General features: G+C 53.2%; 1 protein-coding gene across 9 annotated transcripts in view; it reads right to left on the bottom strand.

Moving 5' to 3' along the window:
• Window positions 1-21,282, bottom strand: part of TBC1D14 (TBC1 domain family member 14) — a 113,339-nt gene that overhangs the window by 4,741 nt on the left and 87,316 nt on the right. For 7 of the 9 annotated variants that reach the window (XM_055589176.1, XM_055589182.1, XM_055589183.1 and 4 more), the window contains exons 9-13: window positions 20,167-20,261; window positions 19,325-19,396; window positions 18,364-18,492; window positions 17,113-17,222; window positions 1,328-1,586 (exon numbers count right to left, since the gene is read on the bottom strand). In XM_055589176.1, the coding sequence (XP_055445151.1) occupies window positions 1,328-1,586; window positions 17,113-17,222; window positions 18,364-18,492; window positions 19,325-19,396; window positions 20,167-20,261 (665 nt within the window). The remainder of the gene's footprint in view (window positions 1-1,327; window positions 1,587-17,112; window positions 17,223-18,363; window positions 18,493-19,324; window positions 19,397-20,166; window positions 20,262-21,282) is intronic. The other 2 variants (XM_055589180.1, XM_055589181.1) reach the window with 2 other exon arrangements.

Genomic DNA, 21,282 nt, shown 5'->3' with positions numbered 1-21,282 from the left:
CGCTAACTAAGATCAGAGAGAGATAGTCAAATCACCTGTGACATAATCTGGCCAAACATAAAAACTGGGAACCTCCTCGAGCCTCCAGGTCTGCCAATTTACAGGAAAGAGAGCAGAAGGACACGATGAACACCACAGGGACAGAAGTAGCAAAATCCGGACTGTGACGACTGCTACTGGACGTGGCCTCGTTTCTTCAGTAAGTAAAGGGGGGGAGAAGTGGGAGGGGGGTCACCCTGTGCATTGTAAGAGGATGCCAAGACTGTCATCCAATTCCAACGTGTAGGCCTGATCCAGATCTTGATTCAAGCAAAAGACAAAGCTACTGCTGATGTCTGAAAACAGACATCTGAAAGCTGACGGGATACCTGACAGGCTCATGGGGGTTGGTTATTCTCTCTTCTTCTATTTTGAATGTACTTTAAATCTTCCACTAATAAAAAACCCGTAAATCAGGAACAAGCACTGCATGGCAAGGACAAGCCTCCCCCAGACTTGCTGCTCAGGCGGACTGAGCGCACACAGCTCCCGAGGCCGGGTGTTCTAGTTCCCTTTCATATGATAAGGACTAGGAACCAGGCCTAGGAGCGAAGTCCAGAGGGGAAGCGGGGAGCCCAGGAGGACGCGCCCCCATGCGGTCGCCAGACGGCCCTGAGGGCAGCTGCTGGAGCCCCAGCAACACGTCCGGGGAGCCCTCCCTGCCCCTCCTCTCCCACCACTGAGGACACACAGCCCCTCTCTGGGCCTCCTCCTCTGCTGGTGCGATGGTGACAGGTCAGCCCCTTGCTCTGCTCTGGGACTTAGAAACGGGGGGCTTGGTCACAGAGCACGGTGCGATGGTGACAGGTCAGCCCCTTGCTCTGCTCTGGGACTTAGAAACGGGGGGCTTGGTCACAGAGCGCGGTCTCCAGGCGCAGGGCTCTGTGCTGCCACTGCTGTTTAGTCGCCCGGTCGTGTCTGACTCCCTGCGACCCTGGGGACTGAACCCGAAGGCTCCTCTGTCCACGGGAGTATTCCAGGCAAGAACACTGAAGCAGGTTGCCCTTCTCTTCTCTAGGGGATCCTCCCAACCCAGGGATCAAACCTCCGTCTCCTGCATTGTAGGCAGGTTCTTTACCATCCGAGCCCCCTGGGAAGCCCCTGTAGGAGGGGTGGGGAGATTTTTCTTCTCCAGCTCCTTCGCTCAAAGAGGAAACGACTGTCTAAGACTCTGTGGCAGAGCCAGGCCCCAAATCCAGGGCACCTTCGAGAGGGCTGGCTCCTCACAGGGTGCTCTGCATAACCCGCTTCCTCAACCAGACGGGACAGGGAACAAAAGCCCACTCACCTGAGCCCACTTCTTGTTTCGACTTTGCATCTGAATGCTGGCAATGGAAGCAAAGAACTCCTCGGCGGGCAGGTCCTCCGGCAGCCGCGTGAGGAACTGCGCCACGTGAATGAAGTCCATCCTGGTCAGGACGTCCTGAAACAGCCTGAGGAGGCCCAGGGCCGTGCGGAACAGGAACTCCTCCCCGTCACGGCAGAACACGTCCCAGACCCGGCAGGCCAGGTCGAGGGGCAGGGACTTGCTGTAGAGAGTGAAGATCCTGGGGGAGAGAGGGGGTGTCAGGTCCTGGAGGCTCCACGACGGAACCCTGGCTCAGGGCCGATCCTCGCCGGCGCTCCTGAGCTTGGGCCCTCACACTCTAAGTCCTGGGAGTGGGGGGCTGGTGGAAGGGCTCTGGCCTGCACTCACGCTGAAGGTCAATTCAAACATCTTCTACAACAGCACGATCAGCTTTCACAAGAGTCTCAAACAACACACAGCTTCCGAATCAGACGCCGTACTGCACGCAACGCGTTAATCACGAACCTACTCTGTGTTCATTATCACTCTGAGGCAGGCGCTAGACGTTAAGTCAATAAGGCAGGCAGAGTTTCGCTTGGTGGGAAATAAAAACTGCAAACGGAAATGTGTAACTGAATCGACGTGCACGCCCCTGGCGTCTGAGGAGTGTTGCACACGTTCCTCCCGGCAGGGGCCACAAAGGAACAGGGTACAGTTTTCAAGTAAATCTGACGGTGGATCACAGGAAACTGATCTCATATTTAAAACTATCAGGTGAAAACAGTAAGTGAGACACAGCTATGCATTCCCTTAAAAAACTGTTGACAATCGCAATTCAAACCACCAAACACACAGTCTCGGGTGACCAGAGCACGTCAACAGGTAGGTGAGTCCAGGCTGACTGTGTGGAGCCCAGTCCTCCCGCCGCCCCGGGGCCAAATCCGGGGCATCTCCTGACTCCACACCCAGATGCGCCCACCCACCTGGGCTCCCTCGATCCCAGTGCTCTGAGGATGCGCTGCCCACCCCCACCCTCCCCACAGATGGCGCCCCCAGGCAGGGAGCCCCCCATCCCCACCCTACATCGGACCAGCACCTGGCGTCTCTGTGACACGCCTGTGTCCACAAGCTCCCAGGCCTCCAGGGTGCCGCAGGTGTCAGGGAGCCGGTCTCATGCCTTCCCATCAGACAGTCCTCACTGCTCCTGGGAAATCACTTTTCCACAGGCTGCAGTATTCCCTGAGTGCCCACGCTGACTCCAAGAGACACGCAAGGGCCGTGAAGGCACTTGAACTCAGGTGCTGTGCTCAGGCTGCAGGCCACCTTGGTGAGGAGGTCCTGTCACCCAGCCTTTACAGCAAGACTCTCTCCTGCAGCAGGGTCTACACCACGCTGCCAAGTCTGCTCACAAGTTGCAAGGCTCTCTGCCTGCCGAGACCTTCAGGGTGTGAACTCCACCCTCGCCCCTGGAAGGGTGCTCTGCCCCCAAAACAGCCTTTCCTCTAGGACCCGGGGGAACGGGCATGCTTGAAGGCAGTGCATTCAACCCAGCAAGCTAACGAAGACCCCATAATGCTCGCTACTTTGCCGACAAAGCTCCGTCTAGTCAAAGCTATGGTTTTTCCAGCAGTCATGTATAGACATGCGAGCTGGACCACAAAGGCAGCTTGAGTGGCAAAGAATTGATGCTTTTGAACTGCGGTGCTGGAGAAGACTGTTGAGAGTCCCACGGACTCCAAGGAGATCCAACCGGTCAATCCTAAAGGAAATCAAACCTGAATATTCATTGGAAGGACTGATGCTGAGGCTCCAATACTTTGGCCACCTGATGAGAAGAACTGACTCACTGGAAAAGACCCTGATGCTGGGAAAGACTGAAGGTAGGAGGAGAAGGGGACAGGATGAGATGATTGGATGGCATCACCGACTCAAAGGACATGAGTTTGAGCAAGCTCCGGGAGTTGATGATGGACAGGGAAGCCTGATGTGCTGCAGTCCATGGGGTCACAAAGAGTCGGACATGACTGAACAACAAACGTTCAGGGCCATCCCTTGTCAGTGCTTTGAAACTCAGAGATTCAAGAAAGGTTAGATTTCAAATCAGATGCTAGAAGAGGGACACAGAGGTCTGAGAAAAATCACTGCAGCTCCTAAAGAACTAGACCCTGCACACGTGGCCTGGAGTCCAGCGTGGGCCATGTGCCCTCGGGCACAGGCGAGGGAAGACCCCCTTACCTTTAAAGCCACAACAAACCTCTGCCTGAGCTTCCTACAGTCTCAAAAAACAGAAAGCCACCTCATCACTTGGTCTAGAAAACACAGTTTGAGAGCGCGCTAAGAGATCTTTGTTTTGAGTCCCAATCTGAACATTCTCAACTCTAGAGGACATTTTATTTTAAAAAAATGAAAAGCAAGTGACCTAATCCCCAATACCACTTACCTGCCGATTCACAAGTGAAAAATCATACCTTTACATCTTAAAAGCAGAGTAGTCTTAAGGGCAAAAAAAAAGACTGGTAAAACTGAGTGGCTACAGGCAGAGAGAGAGAGAAACAACAGAAGAAATTTCTCTAACACAATATTCTTCAGTTCAGATTTGTGTGTGGTCTTTGTAAACTGCTTCAGATCCATTGTGAAGCTGATGTCCTAGTGATCAAGAGTGCCACACTCACCCGCAGGGATTTCCGTGATATTTATTGTTACAGTGTTTTAAAAATGTATCCAAAAAAAGATACATTTTAAACACATTAGAAGAATTGTCTATGGAACAGAATGAGGATGGGATAAAAAGAGTAACTACAGACAAACAAGACTTAAATGAAATAGTGACTAGTTTACCATGAACTAAGAAGTATGATCAACCTAATCCTCTTCAACTAACATTTTTTAATAGATACTTTTTTTTTTAAACTTTATTTCTTGGCCACATGGCGTGTGGGAGCTTAGCTCCCCAACCAGGGATCAAACCTGAGCCCTCTGCATTGGAAGCGCAAAGCCTTGACCACTGGACCACCAGGGAGGTCCCTCAATTTACATTTTTTTTTTTTTAAATTCACAAGAATTCACCAGTCAAGCTGTTAGCAACCATCTGCCTTGCTGAGTTGGCAAATACAGATTATCTGCAGGTAGCATTTGTGGTGCAGAAACTGTTCAAAGTGCAAAAACTCACACTGAACTCAGGATGAACTAGCCACGTCCAGTCCTCCCCGCCACCCCCGAAAAGCAACGCCTCGTTGAAGGCTTGTGATGCCCTCCTGCTCGATCCTGCAGACCACCCCCCATCACTCCACGAGCAGCTCTTGAGATCTGAGCCCTGCTGATTTTAAGCCGCACATCATAAACGGCTTTTAAAGCCTGTTCTACGCCAGCCACTACTGTTCTTTGTGGTGAGAATACGCAGAATCCAGCAGAACAGACAGCTTTCCCTGCCCTCGTGGGTAGAAAGGCTGAATGAAGCGCACAGAACGTCAGATGTGGATTCAAATAAAAAGCAGGGTGGGAGGCAGGGACCGGCAGTCTGGGTGTGTGAACAGGACGGTCAGGGAGAGCGTGTGACTGAAAAGCGACACTTCCGCAAAGCCTGGAGGAGGAAGCCCCAGATAGAGCGCACCTGGAGCACTCAGCTCAGCTTGGAGGCAGAGGAACCCAGTGCGTCCGCTGACGGGCCAGGAGCCACTGCGCTCGAAGCCGTAACGGCCCAAGGGAGAACCCGTGAGGATGCCTGCGGGGACTGGGGTCCAGCGTGTGGGCCGTACAGGCTGCCGCAAGGCCTGCAGGCTTCCTTCTGCATGAGATGGAAAACGAGTGAAGGTGCTGAGCAGGGGAGGGGCCCGTCCACTGTGCTGAGCTCTTGCAGGGGAACACAGGCCTCGCCGGCGCGGCCACTGACCCACCAGGCAGGTCGGCACCGGACTGCAGCAGAGGGGGCAGCCCGAAGCAGAGCGGACGCGGACGCGCCTCACGGGAAACGCGGCAGACGGGTCTGAGGGCAACTCCACGCGTGGAGCTGTGGGACCTCTGGCTCGGACCTGAGCTCAAGTCACTGGACATCCAGGTGGATACGTGAATCAATCTGAAGTTCACACGAGGGCTCTGGGGCTGGTGACAGTTTGTGTATAGATGGTGCCAGATAAAGGAAATATTCTGGAATCACAGAGCAAAGAATGTCAAATGCTGCTGCAAAATCAAAGCAAGACAGAGAGCTGATCACCAAGCTTTTTGTATATGTGGAAAACTATAGACTGATACACAGTACCATTTAATATCTTCAGGTACTGAAATGGAAGCATTAAGGCCTTGAATCTTACTGTATCTTAAATAAAACGTGCCTTTTAAAGAAAAGCATGTAGAAGTTTTCCCCTGACAACATGTCTCCTCACCACTGCTCGGCCTTAGATGGCCCTCCCGGGAAGGCTGCTTCTAGCGCCTGGGCTGGGCTCGGCCTCTCCCATCAGCTGCTCACACGGCGCCTCACACGTCCGTCTCACAACAGCCATCAAATGGGGATGGAACCCTAGCCGCCCTCCCTACTCTGAGCCCTGAGACCCAGGAGGCCTTCCAGCAGCCAGCTCCCTGCCCCTGGGCTCCTGCCCAGGGCCACCTGTGCCCCACCCGAGAGTCCAGGGTCCCTGCCTGCCAGCCTCCTGCCTCCAAGGAAGTGTTCCCCTCCCATCCTCCCCTAGAGCGCGGCGTTCAGACGGCTCCAGGGTCCCCAGACTGCCTGCCTCCCCTCCCACCTCCCCTTTCACTGGAAAACCGTTCATCAGCAGCAGCTGTCAAACGCTTCCCTGTATCTTCAGCGGCTCAGAGTCAAAACCAGTGAGTGAACAGGACTCGGAAACAATGCTCTAGCGCTTACTATCGGAAAAGCTTATCAGGTGCCGGTGGACAGCCACTAGGCTACCGCAGGGCCGAGGTGAGCCCAGCATGGCCCGTAGCCCAGGACCTGCCGTCAGAGCACGTGGACGAGGGGGCTGCTGCGTGCACGTGCCCCCCCCCCCCCGCCCCGCCTCAGGGCTTCCCACCTGCTCCCCACAGGCAGCCCTGAGCATCATCCTTCTCCAAGCAGGATGAGTTCCAAGCAGGATGAGCGTGAGGAAGGCAGGACGGAAAGGGAAGGCTCCCCGGCCCTCCCAGGACTGTGGTGCACTTCCCACACAGGAAGCGGGAGCCCCAGGACTTCTCACCCGTGAGACAGGTGTCCTGTGCTCCCCAGTACGACTGCACGTTACTGCACTGGGTATCAAAAAAGGACAGCTTCAGGGCTGCTCTGGGGGCTCAGTGGCCCATGCAGGAGAGACAGGTTCAATCAGTGCTATGGGAAGCCCATGCCTGGAAGTAACTAAGCAACTGAGTAACTAAGAACTAAGTAAGAGAGTAACAGTTCTGAGAGTTCATCAGAACCGCTGAGCCTGTGCCAACAGCCCAGAAACCCCAACCACTGAGCCTAGGAGTGACAACTTCTGAAGCCCTTGTGGCCTGGAGCCTGTAGTCTGCACCACCACCACCACCACGAGAGCCCGCACAGCGCACGAGGGAGTAACCCCACCCGCCACAAGCGGAGGAAAGCCCGTGCAGCAGTGAAGACCCAGCTCTGGCAACTAAATAAAATTACTTTTTAAATGACAGCTTTAGGTATCAACTCAACTAATTACAAAAAAATGCCCTATATTGCTAAACTAACAAAGGGGCTAAGGGCACATAAAAGACAACGAAGACAAACCGTGTGTCCCCATTTCCCCTGTGACGTATGTAAACCGTGTTCCCACGTCCCCCGTGACGTACGTAAACCGCGTGTCCCCACGTCCCCCGTGACGTACGTAAACCGCGTGTCCCCACGTCCCCCGTGACGTACGTAAACCGCGTGTGTCCCCACGTCCCCCGTGACGTACGTAAACCGCGTGTCCCCACGTCCCCCGTGACGTACGTAAACCGCGTGTGTCCCCACGTCCCCCGTGACGTACGTAAACCGCGTGTCCCCACGTCCCCCGTGACGTACGTAAACCGCGTGTCCCCACGTCCCCCGTGACGTACGTAAACCGCGTGTGTCCCCACGTCCCCCGTGACGTACGTAAACCGCATGTCCCCACGTCCCCCGTGACGTACGTAAACCGCGTGTCCCCACGTCCCCCGTGACGTACGTAAACCGTGTCCCCACGTCCCCCGTGACGTATGTAAACGTGTCCCCACGTCCCCCGTGACGTATGTAAACCGCGTGTCCCCACGTCCCCGTGACGTATGTAAACCGCGTGTCCCCACGTCCCCCGTGACGTACGTAAACCGCGTGTCCCCATTTCCCCCGTGACGTATGTAAACCGTGTGTCCCCACGTCCCCGTGACGTATGTAAACCGCGTGTCCCCACGTCCCCGTGACGTATGTAAACCGCGTGTCCCCACGTCCCCCGTGACGTACGTAAACCGCGTGTCCCCATTTCCCCCGTGACGTATGTAAACCGCGTGTCCCCACGTCCCCGTGACGTATGTAAACCGCGTGTCCCCACGTCCCCCGTGACATATGTAAACCGTGTGTCCCCATTTTCCCCGTGACATATGTAAACCGTGTCCCCACGTCCCCCATGACGTATGTAAACCGTGTCCCCATGTCCCCCGTGACGTATGTAAACCGTGTCCCTACGTCCTCCGTGATGTATGTAAGGGGAACAGAACAATTTTGTTTTTGGTTTTCCTTTTTCCTGCCAAGGCTTCACGTTTCCAGTGGCGACGTCTCACCTAACTGCTGGCCTACAAACAGGGAGCAGGCCAGGGAAGGGAGATGGGGAAGCCAGGCCTGGAGGCAGAAGCTGCTTCTCAGAAATCGATGGTGGGAGAACTGACGCCGTCCTGCACTGCTCCTCAGAGTCAACAAGCAGCACACGCTCCCAGGCCTGGCGCTGCCCTACACGCTCCACCTGGGTCAGCCACGGCCACCCCTGAGGAAGAGCCGTCATCGTCTCCATTTTACATGTGGTGGTGGTGTTCAGTCCCTCAGTCGAGTCTGACGCTTTGAAACCCCGTGGACTGCAGCACGCCAGGCTTCTCTGTCCTTCACCATCTCCTAGAGCTTACTCTAACTCATGTCCATTGAGTCAGTGACGCTATCCAACCATCTCATCCTGTCAGCCCCTTCTCCTCCCGCCTTCAATCTTTCCCAGCATCAGGGTCTTTTCCAATGAGTCAGCTCTTCACATCAGGTGGCCAAAGTACTGGAGCTTCACCATCAATCCTTCCAATGAATATTCAGGACTGATTTCCTTTAGAATTAACTATTTGGATCTGCTTGCAGTCCAAGGGACTCTCAAGAGTCTTCTCCAGCACCACAGTTCAAAAGCATCAATTCTTCAGCGCTCAGCCTTCTTTGTGGTCCAACTCTCACATCCAAACATGACCACTGGAAAAACCCCAGGTGAGGAAATCACAAGTGAAGGGAGGATGCAGAAACATAGGTTTTAGCCTGAGGTAAAAGAGGAATCAAATCCCTTATGATTATACAGTGGAAGTGAGAAATCAATTTAAGGGCCTAGATCTGATAGCTAAGAGTGTCTGATGAACTATGGACTGAGGTTCGTGACATTGTACAAGAGACAGGGATCAAGACCATCCCCATGGAAAAGAAATGCAAAAAAGAAAAATGGCTGTCTGAGGAGGCCTTACAAATAGCTGTGAAAACAACAGAAGTGAAAGCAAAGGAGAAAAGGAAAGATATAAGCATCTGAATGCAGAGTTCCAAAGAACAGCAAGAAGAGATAAGAAAGCCTTCTTCAGCGATCAATGCAAAGAAATAGAGGAAAACAACAGAATGGGAAAGACTAGAGATCTCTTCAAGAAAATTAGAGATACCAAGGGAACATTTCATGCAAAGATGGGCTCAATAAAGGACAGAAATGGTATGGACCTAACAGAAGCAGAAGATATTAAGAATACGTGGCAAGAATACACAGAAGAACTGTACAAAAAGATCTTCACGACCCAGATGATCATGATGGTGTGATCACTCACCTAGAGCCAGACATCCTGGAATGGGAAGTCAAGTGGGCCTTAGAAAGCATCACTACAAACAAAGCTAGTGGAGGTGATGGAATTCCAGTTGAGCTATTTCAAATCCTGAAAGATGATGCTGTGAAAGTGCTGCACTCAATATGCCAGCAAATTTGGAAAACTCAGCAGTGGCCACAGGACTGGAAAAGGTCAGTTTTCATTCCAATCCCAAAGACAGGCAATGCCAAAGAATGCTCAAACTACTGCACAATTGCACTCATCTCACATGCTAGTAAAGTAATGCTCAAAATTCTGCAAGCCAGGCTTCAGCAATACGTGAACCGCGAACTTCCAGATGTTCAAGCTGGTTTTAGAAAAGGCAGAGGAACCAGAGATCAAATTGCCAACATCTGCTGGATCATCGAAAAAGCAAGAGAGTTCCAGAAAAACATCTATTTCTGCTTTATTGACTATGCCAAAGCCTTTGACTGTGTGGATCACAATAAACTGTGGAAAATTCTGCTGCTGCTAAGTCGCTTCAGTCGTGTCCAACTCTGTGCGACCCCATAGACGGCAGCCCACCAGGCTCCCCCGTCCCTGGGATTCTCCAGGCAAGAACACTGGAGTGGGTTGCCATTTCCTTCTCCAGGAAAATTCTGAAAGAGATGGAAATACCAGCCCACCTGACCTGCCTCTTAAGAAACCTGTATGCAGGTCAGGAAGCAACAGTTAGAACTGGACATGGAACAGACTGGTTCCAAATAGGAAAAGGAGTACGTCAAGGCTGTATATTGTCACCCTGCTTATTTAACTTATATGCAGAGTACATCAAGAGAAACACTGGGCTGGAAGAAGCACAACCTGGAATCAAGATTGCTGGGAGAAATATCAACAATCTCAGATATGCAGATGACACCACCCTTATGGCAGAAAGTGAAGAGGAACTAAAAAGCCTCTTGATGAAAGTGAAAGAGGAGAGTGAAAAAGTTAGCTTAAAGCTCAACATTCAGAAAACTAAGATCATGGCATCTGGTCCCATCACTTCATGGGAAATAGGTGGGGAAACAGTGGAAACAGTGGCTGACTTTATTTTTGGGGGCTCCAAAATCACTGTAGATGGTGACTGCAGTCATGAAATTAAAAGACGCTTACTCCTTGGAAGGGAAGTTGTGACCAACCTAGATAGCATATTCAAAAGCAGAGACATTACTTTGCCAACAAAGGTCCGTCTAGTCAAGGCTATGGTTTTTCCAGTAGTCATGTATGGATGTGAGAGTTGGACTGTGAAGAAAGCTGAGCGCTGAAGAATTGATGCTTTTTAACTGTGGTGTTGGAGAAGACTCTTGACAGTCCCCTTGGACTGCAAGGAGATCCAACCAGTCCATTCTAAAGGAGATCAGTCCTCGGTGTTCTTTGGAGGGAATGATGCTAAATCTGAAGCTCCAGTACTTTGGCCACCTCATGCAAGGAGTTTACTCACTGGAAAAGACTTTGATGCTGGGAGGGATTGGGGGCAGGAGGAGAAGGGGATGACAGAGAATGAGATGGCTGGATGGCATCACCGACTCGATGGACTTGAGTCTGAGTGAACTCCGGGAGTTGGTGATAGACAGGGAGGCCTGGCGTGCTGCAATTCATGGGGTCGCAAAGAGTCGGACATGACTGAGCGACTGAACTGAACTGAAAAGAGGAAAGGATCAAACCAGTCAGTTCCAAAGGAAATCAACCCTGAACATTCATTGGAAGGACTGATGCTGATGCTGAAGCTCCAATACTTTGGCCACCTGCTGATGCCGAAGCTCCAATACTTTGGCCACCTGATGAGAAGAGCTGACTTATTGGAAAAGACCCTGATGCTGGGAAAGACTGAAGGCAGGAGGAGAAGGGGATGACAGAGGACAAAATGGTTGGATGGCATCAATGCCTCAATGGAAGTGAGTCTGAGCAAACCCGGGATATTGTAAAGGACAGGGGAGCCTGGCATGCTGCAGTCCATGGGGTCACAGAGTCGGACATGACTTGGCAACTGAACAACAAGAGGGGAAAACTCACCTCGCAGTGTCCTCACTGAGAAGACACCTCCGGAGACCTGGGCCTTCAAGGCCTGACACCACCGACGTGCAGCTGCGCCCAGAGTGTTCCCCGCCCACTGGCTCCTACGAAGAAGCTTCCGCCCCCAGCGCTGGCTCGGGAAGCGGCCCTGAACCCCAGCCCACCCCACCACGGTGCTCCCAGTGTCCTAAAACCTCAGACAAGGAGCGTAGACACTGCTAGGTAACTACTCAGCCTCCTTGGATTCTGTGCGATTACATAAAACAACATGAAACAACAGAGAACCACATGCATTTAAAAACTGAAGGTAGTTATGTAAGTCTCCGTTGAAACTAACTAACAAGCCTAACTCTTCCCCCCACAATCCTGGAAGCAAGCAGAGAGAACCACCTCTGAGTCCCCAGAGCACCCTCCAGTTTGATCCCAAAGGTGTTTCCACCTTAGGCACCAGCCCTGAGCAGGGGCTGCAGACAGCAGGTAAGTCAATGTGAACCCTGCCTCAGCACCCAGGCTCTGTCATCCGCCAGGCGGGGGTGGGTGTGCCAGTGACCACAGACTATGTGAGTCCTTCTGCCTGAAGGTCCCCCAGCCTCAGGCTCCAAACCTTCCTCCCACCCTCCACACACACGCTGAGGAGGCCCCCACATGGGGTGCCAGATGCGACTTAAACACCTGCTGCTCAGCAAGACAACTTTGCTCTGGAGGAGTTTTTAGGTACTGGGCTGGATGAAGCACAAGTTGGAATCGAGATTGCCAGGAGAAATATCAATAACCTCAGATACGCAGACGACACCAGACTTATGGCAGAAAGCAAAGAAGAACTAAAGAGCCTCTTGATGAAAGTGAAGAAGTTGGCTTAAAACTTAACATTTAGAAAGCTAATAAGATCATGGCATCCGGTCCCATCACTTCATGGCAAATAGATGGGGAAACAATGGAAACAGTGGCTGACTTTATTTTTTTTGGATCCAAAATCACTGCAGATGGTGACCGCAACCATGAAATTAAAAGACGCTTACTTCTTGGAAGGAAAGTTATGACCAACCTAGACAGCATATTAAAAAGCAGAGACATTACTTTGCCAACAAAGATCCGTCTAGTCAAGCCTATGGTTTTTCCAGTAGTCATGTATGGATGTGCGAGTTGGACTATAAAGAAAGTTGGAGAAGACTCTTGAGAGTCCCTTGGACTGCAAGGAGGTTCAACCAGTCCATCCTAAAGGAAATCAGTCCTGAATATTCATTGGAAGCTCTGATGCTAAAGCTGAAACTCCAATATTTTGGCCACCTGATATGAAGAATTGATTCATTTGAAAATACCCTGATGCTGGGAATGATTGAAGGCAGGAGGAGAAGGGAACGACAGAGGATGAGATGGTTGGATGGCATCACCGACTCAATGGACATGACTTTGAGAGTAACCTCTGGGAGTTGGTGATGGACAGGGAGGCCTGGCGTGCTGCAGTCCATGGGGTCTCAAAGAGTTGGACACGACTGAGTGACTAAACTGACTGAAACTGGAAAGTAGAAGCTATGAATGAAAAGGATGCTGAATGCCATGGAAACAAAACTCTTCCGTCAGTAATTTCACCCCAACCTGCCTTTAAGGTAGAGACTCGGCATGATGACAGGATCTCCAAGTACCACCAAACGTTCAAGAAACATTAATCAGGATACAGAATGTTCTGCTTAATTATTTCATTAATTCAGGATTATCTATTACAAAACCTATTCATACCTCCTAATAACTCTAATATTTGACAGCAGTGGGAAATATTCTGACAAGTTAACTGACTGCATGTCAGTTCTCCCACAAAACATGGACATCTGATGGTCTGAATGCTGGAAACTCTGTAGGAAGCCAGGAATGGAGGGCGAGAGCCCGCTCGGCCCCCTGTGTCTGTGTGAGCTGAGAGGAGAGACGAGCACACTGGGTAAGATCCCTGCCAGGAGGACGGCCTCAGCAAGTGAATGTGAGTCTCCACCGTGAAGTCTCTGCAGCGCTGGGCAGACAGCAGCCCCCGAACACGTGGGGAGGCGGGCACCCGTGCGAGACGCAGGCTGGACTCCGTGCACCTCAGACCCGAGGAAGGGGCCCCTTGGGAGCGGGTGCATCCCTGGGTCCAGGACTCCAAGCCCAGCATGGGGCTGGGCACGGGGGTCACCGAGGACACTGACTGCACTGGGTCTACTGCGGGGGCAGCAAGAAACAGGGGTGCTCTCATGAAGGGAAGCCCCAACCGCTGTGGGGAGGGGACAGAGAGGGGGTTCTGGAAGAAGGGCTCTCAGACTGGGCAAGACCACACAGTGGTCTTGAAACTAACGCAATAACCCAGGGGGTGATGAGAGTGTCCCGTGATGGAAGAAGGAGCAAGTCCTAAACGGCTCCTGGCAGGCAGACAGGTCTCCTGTGAGTACCCACACGGCTCACCCAGGACACTCAGCAGCCAAACCGCGGGGGCCCACAGCCGTGCAGAGGGCCGGGCCCAGGGGTGGGGGTAGCGACCTCCATCTTCTGCAGACACATACACAGGTGTGTGTGCCCGAGGCAGCCCTGCCGCTGGGGAGCAGACGTGGCCGGGGAAGGGGCTGGGACACAGGAGAAGCAGGATGAGCAAGGACAGAGGGCCACCTGGGCCGCCCGCTGCAGGACGGGCCTCGCTGGCTCCCTCTGTGCTAAAAGGGGGCCTGCTCCAGGTGCTGTGAAGATGCAACAGGGCAGCGGTGTCTCTGAAACACCAGCCTCTGGGGCAGGTCCTGAGCAGCCCTTTCCCTGGGCTTCCTTCCCTCCTTGCTCCTGCTCTGAGCTTCCACCTGCCCGTGAGCACCGCACGGAGAGCCCAGGTCCCTGCGGACGCACTCAGATGTGCACTGCGCGATTTCCTGGGCTTAGATCAACTCAAATACCTACTAACGACCCCGTGCGCCCGGCCCCGCGCTGGGACTGCAAACACAGACAGGGCACCCGTGGCCCTGATTCCAGGAAGCAGCCAGGCCCCAGCACCAGCAGAGGCTGCACCCAGGCACCGCGAGCATCCACAGGGCCTCAGGCTCCAAGCACATCACGTCACAAGGTCTAAGGGCAGGAGTCCTCGGAGCGGCCCTGCACCCAGACACCTGCACTCTGCTCCACGTTCACCACCCACACATCCGACCCTCGCCGCCCACGCTCACCAGCACGTTGACTGCAGCTCTGCGGCCCTCTGCACGGGGTATGCTGCCTTGGTTAAGAAATCCCTCAGACTCAACCCACTCCGAGGGCACACACACAGGCTCTGGAGCTGGCCCTGAGCTCGAAAGCCAGCGCTGCCATCCAGCGAGCCAACGACCTCGGGCAAGTCATTCTGCCTCGCCGAGCCTCCATCTCCTCACGTGTCAAACAGATGTCTTATGATTCGCTCCCGGGGCCTGTTCTAAGGGTTGGATGAATGAGATACCGTGAGAAGTGCTAACAGACGCGAGGCCCCGTGGCCTGGGCCCCTCTCCCCCTCACCCTGGAATGAAGCAGAGACGCTCCCGGCAGTGCAGCACCCCTCACGCTGCCCGTCGTGACCGTCACTGACCGCTGCCCTGTAACACCATCAGCGTGGAGCAGCAGCAGCCTGTTTTTTTTTTGCACAAACAAAACAGAAAACTTCAGCATGCTCTCTACACATAATAAAGGCTGGTAAGTATTGTTTCTTAAAACTGTTTCTGTCACATACATTATCTTATATTGCTCCAAACACACGGCCACACGCTGCGTCACAACACACAACTCATCTATTTTTGCAAGTCAGGGCAAAACTAAGCTCAAGAGACACTGTTCCAGGACAGTGTTTTCCAAAGTTCCTCGTAAGCCTGGAATCCTAGGAATCTAACTCAGTGGCCTCAGCAGATAACGTCGAAGCTGAAGACTCTGGTCCCATATGACCCTCCATTGACACCCTCCAGGCCTGGGAATCTGCAAGGTCAGGGTTCACAGTCAAATCTCACAGCACAGGTGCACAAACAGGCGTGCAGCAGGACAGTCTGTGCAAGAGTTGAGTGTTCACAGTGTGGAGAAATCATTTGTTGGTTAAATGGAGGTGACCTTTAACCCTGGCCCCAAACACTCCCAGACAGGCCAGGCCAGCCCAGCCCCCCACCAGTGGCGGCTTCGTGGCCTCACGTCTGGACAGACCCACAGTGACACCAGCCCCGACCTCCACACCCTCATCCCCAGCACGAATTCAGCAGAATTGGAACGGTTCCGGGATTCAGGACATAAGCAACATCCCCCAGGCTCGCTCCCACGGAAGCAGACAAATCAGCTTTACTTAAAGGGCGGGGCCTCATTTCAGAAGACATTTGGCCTTTGCTTTCTAGAGGTAAGCCTTTGCCTCCTGAAACAAGTAGCACAGAGGAAAGCCAAGGCCACTGTGTGTTCCCAGCAGCTGTGGGCTCACTGCACACGTTGGTGCAAAAACCCAAACGGCCTCTCAGCCCAGAGACGCCTCCTTCTGTGAGCCGGAGGCCTTCGCAAGGCTGGTGCCCCGTACAGGGCCCTCAGAGGCCAGTTGTCTGGGTGGACAGACGAGGCCACAGGCTCAGGGAGGCTCCTCAGCCGTGCTCGGGCCACAGGGACTTAACGGGAGTGGCCGGAACTCAGGCGGGATTCCGGGACCCGAGACACCACTCCCTGTTCCCCAGGAGGCCCTGGCCTCCTCACCTGGTGCCTGGTGGGGGACACCCCAGCCTTTCCAGCCTCTCCTCAGGCAACTAATCCACCCTGCATGAAGACTTCCTGGTCTCGGCTCCAGCAGGAATCCTCTGGAACCCTGTATCTGTACGGCCACTTCGATGTCCGACAGGTGCCCTAAAACCAACGTGTCCAACACCGGCTACGCTCGCCATCCTGCCAAACCCAGCCTGGCGTGGCTGACGGCACCAGCGGCACCCCTCATGACCACAGTATGCCCCAGGGCCCCAGCCTCTGGCCAGTGCGACCCCTCCCAGCCCTCCACCCACTTCTGCGGCCTCAGCTCAAGCCCCAGTTTTTCCCCTTCACTGTCTCTGCCTCCTGGTTCCCCTGCCTCCCAGGGAACGGGAAACTCACTTCTGGGCGGAACCGGCCACGATCCTCGCCCCAAGTGGAAGCCGGCAGCCTCTCCCTCTGGCCCTTGGACCCCTGCCTGAGCCCCTTAGCTTGGCATCCACGACCCCTGACTCAGCTTCTGGAGCTCGCGCCTGCCACCCTGGCCCTTTGCGGGAAGTTCCCACGTCCCACCCCGCCAGCCGTGGCCTGCTGATCCCAGAGCGTGCATGCTCATGGCAGGCCTTGGCTCCAGCTCTGGGTCGTCCCCGTGGGCCCTGACGCCCCCACAGGCTGCATGGCCCCGGGTCCAGGTGCTCCTCCAGGTGGGAGCTTTGGACATAAAGTGCTGAGTCTGCCCCCGATCCCAGCGGAGAGCCCGCACAGGCCAAGGGCTGAGTGATGTCTTGGGGAGGAACAAGTAAATAGCATCTTGGAAACACAGAGGTCCAAGGCACCTTCCTCCCCTGGAGGGAGTTGGGAAGGACCGGTGAAAGTCACGTGGCATCAAGAGAGGATCAGAGCCGAGCCGATGACCGGCAGCCCGGGCTGTGAACACAGGGCGTCTGGGGCTCAGGACAGAAGGGAGACTGTAAAGCAGGAGGTGGGGGGCCAGCTGGGCCCCAAAAGAAGCCGGCAGTGAGGAATGAAGATGGGGGCACAGACATGAGAAAACACTCTCAAAATGCATAAAAATGCAGTCTTACCAATCAATTAGGTAGATGTCTGGAGTTAAGTTGTTTTTCTTGAAATGAGCAAATAATTTCGGCAAATTTTCTTCAAAGAATACCTCAAATGCAGCAAAGTACGTCAGCATCTGGGGAGAAAATGTGAAACACACCAATAAATACGTTATCAGCACATGTTTCCAATCTTCAGGGAAAGTCAGTATACTTAGTGCCCCTAGAATCCAACAATCACCTTTGTATGTAAACTGCTCACGTATATTTACTGGTAACCCTAAACCAGGCAGCGAACAGGTGATTTCTAAACAGGCACAATCTCTAACCTCCCTGTAACGTCACTGTAACTGACTACACCTCATCATTTCTCCAACCTGCAGATAATAGAACTGAAACCCAGAGTGTTAGAGAAAGTGTTAGTCACTCAGTCGTGTCCAACTTCGTGACCCCACGGACTGTGGCCCACCAGGCACCTCTGTCTGTGGGATTCTCCAGGCAGGAACACCGGGTGGGCGCCCTTCCTTTTGCAGAACAGGTGCGTAACTTGCCAAACGAGGGCGCCTCGCGCGCCTGCAAGGTGCGGCCTCCAACTCGCGCCCTGGCCCATGGCAAAGGCTGACCCCTGACGGCTCATTCTCCTCCAAGAACCAGAAAGGAATGCGCCATCTAAGGATGATCTGAGGAAACACACAGCCTCCGTGCCGACCCCCGGCCTTCCCAGAGGGGGTCTGATGCTGACACTCGGGCAAGGAAGACCGCGGGCCTCCTCACATGCAGCTCAGGAGACAGCTCGGGAGAAAATACAGAAGGGACAGGGAGCCGCCCCAGCCCGCGTCTCACCGGCACGGGCTCTTCAACTTCCTACAGGGTCTGCGGGAAAGCACGAGGCACCAACCAGGGTGCGGCGCCGAAACAGCTGCAGGGCACCGGCCTCCCCCACGGACCTCCACGTGGGGGAACCGGGCCGAGCGCCTGCTCTGACACAGAGCAAGGATGTCCGTGCGGGGGGCACCCCTCCCCTCTCACGCCAAGGCTTTATTCTCAGAAACACTTGCTGGAAGAATGCATTTCGAAATTCACATGTATGGCTCTTAACCGCCCGTTTTTCAGGGTCGACACAGTGCCCCGGTAATCCTCCACGCTGTACAGCACTACTTGCTGCAAGCAGCCCCGGGAGGGGAACGTGGAAGCTTCCCGCCGAACACAAGGGCCCAGCTGCTCTTGCTCTGTGTAGACACGGCACCCAGGGCACCACACACACACGGGGATACTTACAAGGCCATGGTCCACTCGGAAAAATGCCATTTGACAGGGTTTATTCAAAAGATTAGAAAAAGCAATGAAGGCATCTGCAGTATCCAAGTTCAAGATCAATACGGCTGCTATGAAGGACATGCCCTGAACCTGAGGGGAGGAGAGAGGGCGGTCAAACCACCGGCAGCCACCGCGGTTGGAGCAGCCCCTGCATCTCCCTGAAGGAGGAGCCCACATGCCCTCGCGCTGGAAGGGCCCACGCTGCCCCCACTCGCTGCCACCCCCGCAGGTTAGACCCATGGCCTCAAGGGCCCTGCCCATCCTGACGCAGCGTCACCGCCCTGCCACGCCGGCCACTGGTCTGCACTCCTTCATTCCCACACCCTCATTCTGCACCTCACAGACTCGCTGCCTTTGAGAAGGCACAGCGTCCGGGCACCATGGAAACGTACACCTAAGGGAACATGTCACTCTAAAGCCATGCAGGCACACGTCCGCTAAGCCGCAGAAACCTCAGCAGTGTAGTTTTAAAAACAGTTACAACTAAAAGGCTTTTTTGATTTAATGCTGGGGAAAAAAAAAAAAATCACATGCAAAAAATGAAAATCAAACCCAATTAAAACGTGATCTATGGAGAAGGAAACAGCCACCTGCTCCAGTATTCTTGCTGGGGAAATCTCACAGACCTAGAGGAGCCTGGTGGGCTATAGTCCACGCGGTCGCAACAAGAGTCGGACTCAACTGAGCGACTAGGCTCATATGTCAGGCTTTAAAAAAAAAAAAAAAAGATCGATGCCACAGAGCAGCCAGGGCAGCTCAATTTCCCTATAAGGAAACTGAGGCGAGTCATTGACCGTGAGCCTTTCATAGCTCACAAAAATGGGGGCACGTGACCCGCCATCTGCAGCTACGGTGAGATGGCGGAGAGCATGACTTTCTTTCTAGAGGAGAACGTCAGAAAATCTCGGAAAGGTTCACTTACATAACCCACATCCGGTCGGTAACAAGTGTACGCGCCCAAAACGCTGTGCAGCATGTCGTGGTACGGGCCACCCTACAAGGACCAACACACGAGACACGCGTCAGCCAGGTCAGCGTGCACAGGGCCTGCCGCCGCAGCAGCTCGGCGCCGCCACGGCACCGGACAAGTGAACCATCGGCCACGGCTGACGCGCTCGACCCACAAAGCCGCTCTGAAACCAGCTGGTGCGCCGGTGTGAGCACCACACTGGAACAACACCCTTAATCCAGCTGCTGCCGGGTGACTGTACTGCCCCGTCAAGTTCACGGCGACCGGTACCCAGGCTCTCCAGAGCAGGTAGGTGCCCATGGTCAGTCTGCCTCTGCCTCCCGCCGTACCCTCATCCTGATGGTCCTCTCTGCACCCTTGCCCCCCGCTGCCTGTCTCTGTCTGTGTTTACGATGCTTCAGCACGGCAGGTGCAGGCCGCTGACCCATCACCGCTGTTCACTCCACTATCCTTTACTGGTTACCCAGTGTGTGCAAAGCACGATGCTAGAAACACGGGCACGGCAGAACCAGACTGGGTATTCCGGAGTCACATTAACCATCTGTCGGAGAGGATTCAGTTCAGTTCACCTCAGTTGCTCAGTTGTGTCTGACTCTTTGCAACCCCATGGACTGCAGCACGCCAGGCTTCCCTGTCCATCATTAGTTATCCTTATTTTTAAGAGTCTGAAAGTATTAGCAAAAGACCCACCCTCCCAACAAAGATCCCCAGTACTTTTCAAACCTGATCACAAATGCATGCAATTTGGCATTTTAGACAAAACATACTGAAAGTAACAGATCACCACCACCTACTTGCTGGAAAATGCAGAGACTGGGGAATGTTCTGGAGATGTCCAGTTTAATCAGCTCCAGACTGGCTTCTCTGTCTGCTGCTGAAAAACCAGCATCTGTCAAAAGACCAGGAGTCATCACACCTCTCAGAGGCAAGTCCGTGGAGCGACTGCAAGGCTTCAAAGTCTTCAGAGAATCAAACAAGGAAGGGACAGTCTTCAGGAGCATGTGGACCTAATTACAACCTGAGCCTACAGCATCAACAGTTTGCAGAGTTCTTTACTTTAAGAGCAAAAATCTCACAGCACCGTCTAAGGCTAGGTCATCATCAGATATTTTCTAGGGTCTAAAATCACGATCTAATTTGATATTACCTTTTATCAACAACTGTTGATAGTTGGAATTAAGGAATTAAGGACAAGTAAGGGAATAAACACAAATGACTTCCAGACACAGATAACATCAGAAAAATCATTTGATCTAGAACATTGCTGCTATAAACGTAGAATATATGGGAGTTACTGCAGTATAACATCACTGTGTGTTATTTGTAACAAATAACTATGGATAACTTGCTTTATATTTTTAAAATTCCAGTACCACATGGTATAAAAAAAGATCAGCAGAAAAGACACTACTTAACCAACAGAAGCAACCACAATCATTTGTGTGTCGTGGAAAACTCTGAAAGCACAGCCTAGGAACAGGCAGTATTCCCGTCCTTTTGGAGGGCGCTCCAGCTCTCCTCTATAAACCGGCACTTGAGCCCTCCTGGGGGCCCGGCTACTGTCCATCAGCGACCACAGGAAGCTGTACATGATGACCAGCCCGCCAGCACGTCTGGACACAGACAACTCTCAGGAGCTGGTATCATCTGTCTTATAAAAGCTTTTTTTTAATTCATTTGATCTTAAAAAAAAAAAAAAAAAAAAAAAATCCCTTTTTGGGAATTCCCTGGTGGTCTACTGGTTAGGACTCAGGCGCTTAAACCCAGGTTCAAGCCCTAGTCAGGGAACTAAGATCTGGTGTGCCATACTACACAGCCAAAAAAATTTTTTTAATCCCTTTTCCCATGAAGCGTTCATAAATTTGCACCAACCACTATTTCAGTTAAGGAAGTTTTCCTTGTTATGTAAT

This window comes from Bubalus kerabau, chromosome 7 (assembly GCF_029407905.1).
Source record: "Bubalus kerabau isolate K-KA32 ecotype Philippines breed swamp buffalo chromosome 7, PCC_UOA_SB_1v2, whole genome shotgun sequence".
Classification (NCBI taxonomy): domain Eukaryota; kingdom Metazoa; phylum Chordata; class Mammalia; order Artiodactyla; family Bovidae; genus Bubalus; species Bubalus kerabau.
This window is presented reverse-complemented; position numbering and strand designations above follow the sequence as displayed.